At 41.3% G+C, this 8,743-nt stretch overlaps 1 protein-coding gene across 1 annotated transcript; it reads right to left on the reverse strand.

Annotated features, from left to right (window-relative positions):
- Positions 1-1,058: 1,058 nt before the first annotated feature.
- marveld1.S (MARVEL domain containing 1 S homeolog) lies at positions 1,059-3,248 on the reverse strand. The gene is made up of 2 exons (XM_041571044.1): positions 2,322-3,248; positions 1,059-1,343 (listed from the first exon to the last, which is right to left on the reverse strand). The coding sequence occupies exons 1-2, from the start codon at positions 2,796-2,798 to the stop codon at positions 1,335-1,337; spliced, it is 486 nt and encodes a 161-aa protein (XP_041426978.1). The 5' UTR covers positions 2,799-3,248; the 3' UTR covers positions 1,059-1,334.
- Positions 3,249-8,743: the final 5,495 nt, after the last annotated feature.

An 8,743-nucleotide genomic window follows, 5' to 3' on the forward strand; every position in this document is an offset into this window, starting at 1 on the left:
AAATTACATGTTATCTCCATATAGGCCCAACCATAAAGCTGTCCCACTGCTCTCCCCTATAGAAGTAGATGAAAATGTTAATTACACATGTAAGAAAATTCACCAATAAGAATGCATTTTGCATATCCAGTGTCGAACTGGCCCACAGGGATACCAGGAAAACTCCTGGTGGGCCCAGGTGTCAGTGGACCCTCATGCTGCTAAACTTTTGGCCTATTTCATGGCCATTCCATATTCTATGAGAACAAAGAGGCTACATAAATGGAATACTAGATTATAGTATGTAAAGAAAACAAACTAGGAGAATAGTGGTTGATTGAGGTGATGAAGAATATTAGTATTGAGATTGGGCCCCTGGTCTAAGGTTTTTGGGTGGGCCCCCGGTGTCCCAGTCCGACACTGTGCATATCACCCTGACGTTGCTGGAATACTGTTCCCAGGATGCATTAACCTTGATATGTTAAAGTATGAGGTTCAGTGACTGAATAGTGTGGTTGGCCAGTGCTGAGCAAAAATGTTTACATCCAAATCATGTGAAAAACCCTGAGGCACTTCTAGAGCATTCAGCTAAAAGGGCTGCATTTTAGGGATGAACCAATTCCAGGATTTTGAATCATGAGTGTTATGCCAAACAAATTCAGATCATGTGTCTTTGAAGCATTGGGCAATTAAACACAACAATTACAAATTCAAATATGAATATGCTAATTGGGGTTACATTTTGGTTCAAATGTGAATCTTTTGCCATGGAGAATAGTTTACCAGTCTTTATCTGACCATGAATTTGACTATGAACTGCTGGCAAGTTGAGTCAAAAGCACTTTCAAGTCTATTGATACTTCATTAATAGCATCATGTGTACTAGTCATATACCTTTTTTCAGGTCTGATCTGTCCATGCCACAGCCAAACATGTCCCCATCACATGCATTCTCTATATCCTGGTGCAGGTATGGGATCCATTATCTGGAAACCAGTTATCCAGAAAGCTCACTATTAAACGAGAAATCCAGTAGACTCCATTTTCATCAAATAATTTTTTTAAAAATGATTTCCTTGTTCTCTGTAATAATAAAAGAGTGCCTTATACTTGATCCCAACTGAGATATAATTAATCCTTATTTGGGCAAAACATTCCTGCTTTACTTAATGCATAAATGATTTTTAAGTAGACGTTAGGTATGGAGATCCATGTTATGGAAAGAGCCCTTGTCCGGAAAACCCCAGGTCCCGAGCATTCTGGATAGCAGGTCCCATACCTTTACTTCACACAAAGCCTAAGAAGTAATATGTTCTCCATGAGTTTGGTACCAGCACAGTCAGTGAAGGAGATTTCTATGCACCCTATTAAAAAGCGCAATAAAAAAAACATTAGGTTCTAAAAAAGGTAATTTTGCAATTTTTTTTATGTAAGTAGGCATTAGCAAGACAGCTAAAAACAGTTTCCAGAGAAATTTGGGTGGGTGTACCCTGCAAATTTGCTCGAAAATTGGCCGTGGTGAGCGACACCCATCATAGGAATCATAACTCTGAAATGGGCATGAATATTACAATTCAGTTGCGTTTAAAGGATCCAATAACAATTCCTTACATGGACACATGCTTATGGTCATTGGGTAATTAACTGGGGTGAATACAACACAATTCATACTATCCCTTACACAACCTGTATCTGCTGGCAGGGTCTGCAGTATCATGTAAAATATCTATGTGGGATAACCTGCAGCTTCCATCTGTTATTAAACTACAACTCCCAGCATGCCAGACAGCTGCATTTTGAAAAGCTCTGATGTCTATACTATTGCAGCCTCTTCCTTCGAAGAGAGAGAATTCCACAGAGACAGCTTTGAGACTATCCGCAAACAGAGCATTAAGCAGAGATCGAAGTACCAGAGTGTTGCAAAAATTCAGCAAGCCCTGCAACTGCTCATACATAGAAAAACCTGTGCATGTCCTGAATACAGTAATTCTCTAGACAGATCTGTGCCTCCGTGCTAAAGATCAACAAGTGCATATAAAGACTAATTTCTAAGTATGGCAGAATATATACAACGTACCGGAATATATTTAAAATAAACAACATGCATTGGGTGGTTGCAATGAGCCATTATATAATATTTATCAGATGAACCTTTGGAAGCAAATAACAATAGACAATATCTATAAACCTGGCAGTAATATGTACTGTATGGACATTGCATATTTACAGTTTTAAGAATAAAAAAAAAAGTCTGTTTAAATTAGCCTGATGACATCATCAGATGTCCGACGTTGGTCCAACGGTGAATGGAAAGCGTTTCTCTAGCTGACAGTCTGACTTACTTTGCATTTCTTGTAACAGAAGTAGATGGTGGAGATGAAATAGAAGAGGCAACACAAGCAGGCAAAGAGCGTGGCCACTAAGTAAGCTTTGTACAGGCAAGACTGGGAGTATGTGGGCACATTGCAGAAGGAATAGAATTCAGTCTTGGAGATTATGATGCCCACAGTGGCAATGTGGAGTAAAGTCGCCAGAAGATCGTAGATGGCATTGGCTAATACCCAGCGGTCTCCTCCAATGATGGGCACCAGCTCCTGCTTATCCAGCAGGGTGAGGAAATAGATGATCAGAGTCAAGAGCCAGAAGAAAACCACTACAAACAAAGCAAAGTGTGTGGCACCCTCATAATGGATAGAGGCAATGGTGATCCAGAATCCAGCTCCGAAGACCAGCTGCAAGACTCTCAGCACCCCGGGCAGACTTTTTAAGTAATCCCTGTTGACACTCAAAGAACTTCTGGTTGCCGGTGCAGGAGGCATTACAAAGACTGGAGGCCTAGTCTCAAAGTGGAAGGAGGATGAGAAGCGAACAGGCAGTGCCACCTCTTTTCCTTAGCCTGTTGCTTTATCCCAGCCAGGGCTGCTTGCAGGGTCTCTTTCTCTCTCTCTGTCTTTTCCTTTCTTCAGATGAAGGGTGTGGGCTGTCCCACTCATGTAATCTAATGCCTCTTCTTCCTCTGCTGACATCACAGAGCATGCAATTTCCTTCCACATCTGGTTGCCAAACCCCCTCCGGAATGTATGTATTTTACTATGCCCTGCATTCCCTGGCTTGCCAGCTGTTGCACAGAAATTCTCACACACCTTCTCTCCAAAAATCACATCCTCCCACATGTATGTGTCACAGATCCCCTTGGTCAGGGCAGAGTGTGAGCACCGGACTGTTAGGAGAGTGGCATACCTTGGACTTGGTATTACCAACCTCTTCTTTTGTACATGCTGGCAAACTTCCCAGGGTATATTGAGGGCAGGGGCGCCATCAGAAATCACGGGGCCCAACACAACAAAATTTTCTGGGCCCCCCTCGACACGCCTCCCCTAAACACGCCTCCCCTAAACACTCCACCCCTAATCACGCCCCCACCAGTACAAGGGGCAATCATTGGTGGACAGTGACTTGCAGAGGGGCCTTTCCACCAGTGATTTTTTTCTGACCCTGGCCACCAATGTAGCTCTTTGGTATCCCCCAGAACAGGTTAGGTGCCCTGCATTGGTGGCTCAAGGGCCCTGCATTGGTGGTTCAAGGGCCCTGCATGGGTGGTTCAAGGGCCCTGAATGGGTGGTTCAAGGGCCCTGCATGGGTGGTTCAGGGGCCCTGCATGGGTGGTTCAGGGGCCCTGCATGGGTGGTTCAGGGGCCTGCGGCACTACATGGGGTTCAGGGGCCAGCATGGGTGGTTAGGGGGCCCTGCATTGGTGGTACAGGGGCCTGCATTGGGGGTTCAGGAGTCTGCGTGGGAGTACAGGGGCCCACATTGGTGGTCAGTGGCACTTACCTGCAACTGGGGGGTCTCTCTTCCACGGCCTCACATGGCGACTTCTTCAGTGGCGACTTCTCCTGTGCAGTCTTCTTCTCCTGCATGGTCTTCTCCTGCACTGCCTTCTTCTGCACTGTCTTCTTCTTCTGCGCTGTCTTCTCCATCCTCCAGTGGGGTCTTCGCCGTCACCAGGAAGCAGGTCCGTCTCCAGGAAGAAGGTACTTCTACAAACGCGCATTCAATCTTCTGGCTGCCAGCGGCAGGGTGCCTACGGTTTAAAGGGCATGTAAAGGCAAAAAAATAAAATCCCATTTTTACTTTCTTTAATGAAAAATAAATATATCTCCAATATACTTTAATTAAAAAATGTGTACTGTTTTTATAAGAAACCTGACTGTAGGTAGTGAAATTCTCTCTTCATTTACTGCTGTGGATAGGAATTGTCAGACAGTCCCTAACTGCTCTGCAGGGAAACAATTATACTTATGAACAGCGGGGGAACCCCCACCTTACTTACCAGCCATGCAGAACAAAAGCTTGTCCTGTTTTGATAATTTATGACGATCCCTAAGCAGCCCAGACCACATTGAGCATGTGCACAGTCTTGTCTTCCAAAGATGTTTAACAAAGTTACAAGATGACAGCCCCCTGTGGCCAACTTTGAAAGCATAAATCATTTGTTTGATTAGGCTGGCCGCGCAGTAAGTTCATGTTTATGTTTAGTATACAAAGTACAGCATTTCTAGCCTTATTCTATTTTAGACTTTCCTTGTCCTTTAAATATAGTTGCGCCCGTGCGTACTGATGTCATGCGTACGCAGGAATAGCTGCTGACACCAATGGAAATCTGGTTGCTAGGGTCCAAATTACCCTAGACATATATGAATATGAGATATGTATAAAAATAGGGGTGTGGAAGCACTCTAAAGGCTAAGTAATAGTATATTTAAGTATAAAGGAAGTGCTAGTTTTAATGCACATTCCCTGGGCCCCTGTCTCAAAAGTAAGTTTACAAAACAGGGGTTTTTAGTTACAAAGTTATGATCATAAAGTTGAAAAGCCACCATACCACGTCAAGGTAAACCCCACATGGCGGTCCCTAACTTGTTTGCCTTTCGGCCATAGTATAAAAAGTCTTACTGCATAGTAGCATTCAGTGTAATCAGTGTCTGTTGAACCTTGGTTTCAGTGAAAAGGATCTACTATGCTATACTATGCTACTATGCAGTAAGACTTTTTATACTATGGCCGAAAGGCAAACAAGTTAGGGACCGCCATGTGGGGTTTACCTTGACGTGGTATGGTGGCTTTTCAACTTTATGATCATAACTTTGTAACTAAAAACCCCTGTTTTGTAAACTTACTTTTGAGACAGGGGCCCAGGGAATGTGCATTAAAACTAGCACTTCCTTTATACTTAAATATACTATTACTTAGCCTTTAGAGTGCTTCCACACCCCTAATTTTATACAATATATGAATATGAGAGGCCTAAATAGAAAGATGAGTAATAAAAAATAGCAACAATAAAAACTTAGCCTTACAGAGCATTGGTATTGTGAAAGCTGGAAAGAAAAGGGCAAATAATTTAAAAATGATACAAAATAAATAATGAAGACCAATTGAAAATTTAATTTTTAAAAATGACTTCCTTTATCTATGGAATAATAAACTGATACATTGTACTTAATGGAGAACTAAAGCTTAACTAAAGAAGTAGCCAGAAATATTGTGTGAAAAACAGGATTTGTTTTGTACACCCTAATTAAATTACAAAATCACTTTATAGAGAGAGAGAGAGAGAGAGGTATAATTTCCTGATTATATATTTACTAAAGTTAAAAAAGAGTAAAACCCCCTCTCTGTCTAATTGCCGACCAATTATTAATACCACGTAGATTGCCAATATCTATATTGTTCAGTTCTTCAGTTTCTAATGATTGTGAATAATTTCAATAAATATTTAAAAAACAATTGTGATTCGTTATTACGTGATGGTGTCTGAATCCAGAAGGTGATTACCCTGTTAGGTACTTTGTGCCGTTAAGTAATAATTATAAATTACTTATAGTATACTAAATTAAGTGAATATAAATTACTTAAACGATTTAAATTAATTGATTAAAGTGCTAGTGTAAATTTTATTCTAAATTCATGATTATAATAACAAAATAAATTAAATTAATAATTGTGCCTGCACAAGTTCGGGTAATAAATCAGAATTACCACAATTTAATTAAAGAAAAATGTGACTGAATTCATTACAAACATTTGCTGAACAGAAATTAATAAAAAAAATGGGGGGAAAAACAACCCCCACTAAAATGGTAAATTGTAATTGGTTTGCACACCTCAGCCAAGGCTGATAGGTGTTTGAAAGTGAAAACGTTGATTAAAAAAACCGTATCAATATGTCCACATGAAGACCAGCATTGAAGAAAAAGGTGGAAAATGAAAGTGGTAGGAGTGGAGAAGTCCCAAGAACTAACTGCCTACGATTTTTCTAAATTCTGGGACCCCACAAGAGGGAGAAAGTAGGTCACTGGGGACTGTAGTCTCAAAATTTCCTTGCTAGCTCTTTAATGTTTCTAATCTTCCCTAAAAAACGACAAATCCCACAGTGCCATTTGATTGCAGTAGAGGTTAAGAGAGAGCAGAACCAATGTGGTCTTTAAAAAACTTGGAATAAGTATAAAATAGTATTATAAAATCAAGCGATCGCTCAAAAACAATTATCAGAGCGTTAAAAAGTGTGCCAACATGTGTTTCGCCTCCTGGCTTTATCAAGGCAAAATCTGATATGCGCTCGTCCATCTTTGCGTCTTTATCACTTCTCTATCTGGAGATCTCGCGATGCTTGCGCATCTCGCATGACGTCATTACGTTACGTTCCAGGGTAAGACGCAGATGTACAGTATAATCGTTGCTAAGCTACTGACACCGCTTAGTACAACTAATAATTCTCTACCCTTGGATCCAGGTGTTCTCTCCTGCTCTATAGATTCCAAGGGGGGAAGAATATCATAAAACTCCGTATTGTTATGGAAAGATATTAACTAATATTGTAAATTATGTTTTGGGCTTCTGTACCAGCCCAAGGCAACCACAGCCCTTTAGCAGTAAAGATCTGTGTCTCCAAAGATGCCCCAGTAGCTCCCCATCTTCTTTTCTGCTGATTTACTGCACATGCTCTGTGCTGCTGTCACTTACTGAGCTTAGGAATCGACTCACAATATACAGTACACATATAGAAAAGAAATGTCACAGTATAAGGCTGATAAATAATTAATACAGATAATTACTACATGGCAGCACATAAACCAGTGCAACTAGCATCATAATTTAATAATCAGCCATGTAGTATCAGCTTATATTACAGGCCAACCTCTTTTTCTACTTGACCCCTAAGCTTAGCTTCTCAACAGCTGCTCAGAGCCCACTGAGCATGTGAGTGTCGCAGACACTTTCCAAGATGGTGACCCCCTGTGACAAGTTTGAAGTCCTGGATCATTGCTGCTATTGAGAAGCTGAAACTTTAGGCTGGTGCAATACATTCAGTATATAAAATATGGCATTTTTAGAGACTTTCATTTTTAGGGTTTAGTTCTCCTTTAATGGCAAATGGCAGCTAATATATAATCAATCCTTTATGGAAGCAAAATAAATAATTCAATTAGTTAAAGGGCATGTAAGGGTTAGCTTTAGTAGCCCAAGCTGCAATGTATTTTGGTCCAGTGCCCTACTTGGGGCAGAACCTCAGCATTCCCCCCCCCCACACAGCCTGATCAGCACATGTGCAGAAGTAAGTGTCCTACTGTGCACACCCCGATTGGGACATTATGTTACCCGACTCCCCAGCTTTGCCTCCAGAATTAATCGGCAAATAGTGATGAGCGAATCTTCAGCAACTAGTAATGAACACAAATTTACAAAACGCATTAAAGTCAGTCATTCGACATTTTCTGCAGCAACTTTTTCTGAGAAGAATGCATTGGCCTCTAATTTTTCATGCAAAATACATTGTGGTCTATGGGCAGGGTTTTTGCAGCAATTTTTCAGAAATGTTTGTCAATGGCAAATTGCAGAATTTTACCACCAATTCATCCATGCTCATCACTATCAGCAAGTATCCGGATGCAGCAGGGGAGAGAAGTTTTTGTTTACCACATAGGCACTCAATGGCCACCCCCATCACACTGCCACCCTAGGCACGGGCCTTCCACTACCTATATTGTAAATACAATCCAGTCATCCTGCTGGTAAAAGAACACAGGAATCCTACATGTCACATCCTATGATAGCTGTTGTAGCCCTGGCAGGCAGCAGACTGGCAAGAAACTCATACCATTTGATCAGTTGCAAGTAGTGGCGGGTGAATCTGACCCATTTCGCATTTGTGGGTAGTGTTGGGCGAATCTGCTGCGTTTTGCAGAATAATTAGTGAATTTCTGGAGAAATTCGCGAAACGGCGAAAAATTCGCAAAACTGTTTTGCCTTGCGCTTCGATTTTGACGCACGTGAAAAAGTTGCCGTACCCCGTTTTTGATAGTTCACTAATACCTCGCAGACCACCCCTCCCACACCACTCCTTCAGCTCTGCTGATTTGTGGATTTAACTTCCAATGTCTAGTCTGTGCCACCCTAACCAAGATTGAATACAGTGCCCCCTAGAGCTTGCTCTCTTTTCCCACCATTCCTTCAATTCTAGCCTATTCTGGAATCATGAACCTAGTAAAATAAGAATTAATAGAGAGGGCAAAATCTATTTTTTTTTTAATTGACAATATCCTTATAAGCAGAAGGTGTGCAGCTAGCATAACTCATTAAATGATTCACTATAGTTGTATACGACTTGCCAAAGCAGCAAACTTATTTCAACAGTCAAGTGAGCTTCCTGATCCGTATGCCAGTTAGGTGCGCCGCTCCTTTAAAAGCACAGCTCCTTAGC

Source organism: Xenopus laevis, chromosome 7S, assembly GCF_017654675.1.
Source record: "Xenopus laevis strain J_2021 chromosome 7S, Xenopus_laevis_v10.1, whole genome shotgun sequence".
In the NCBI taxonomy this organism is placed as follows: domain Eukaryota; kingdom Metazoa; phylum Chordata; class Amphibia; order Anura; family Pipidae; genus Xenopus; species Xenopus laevis.

Excerpts from the sequence above, each read along its gene's own strand:
- marveld1.S (XM_041571044.1), bottom strand. The coding sequence starts at position 2,798 with ATGCCTCCTGCACCGGCAACCAGAAGTTCTTTGAGTGTCAACAGGGAT.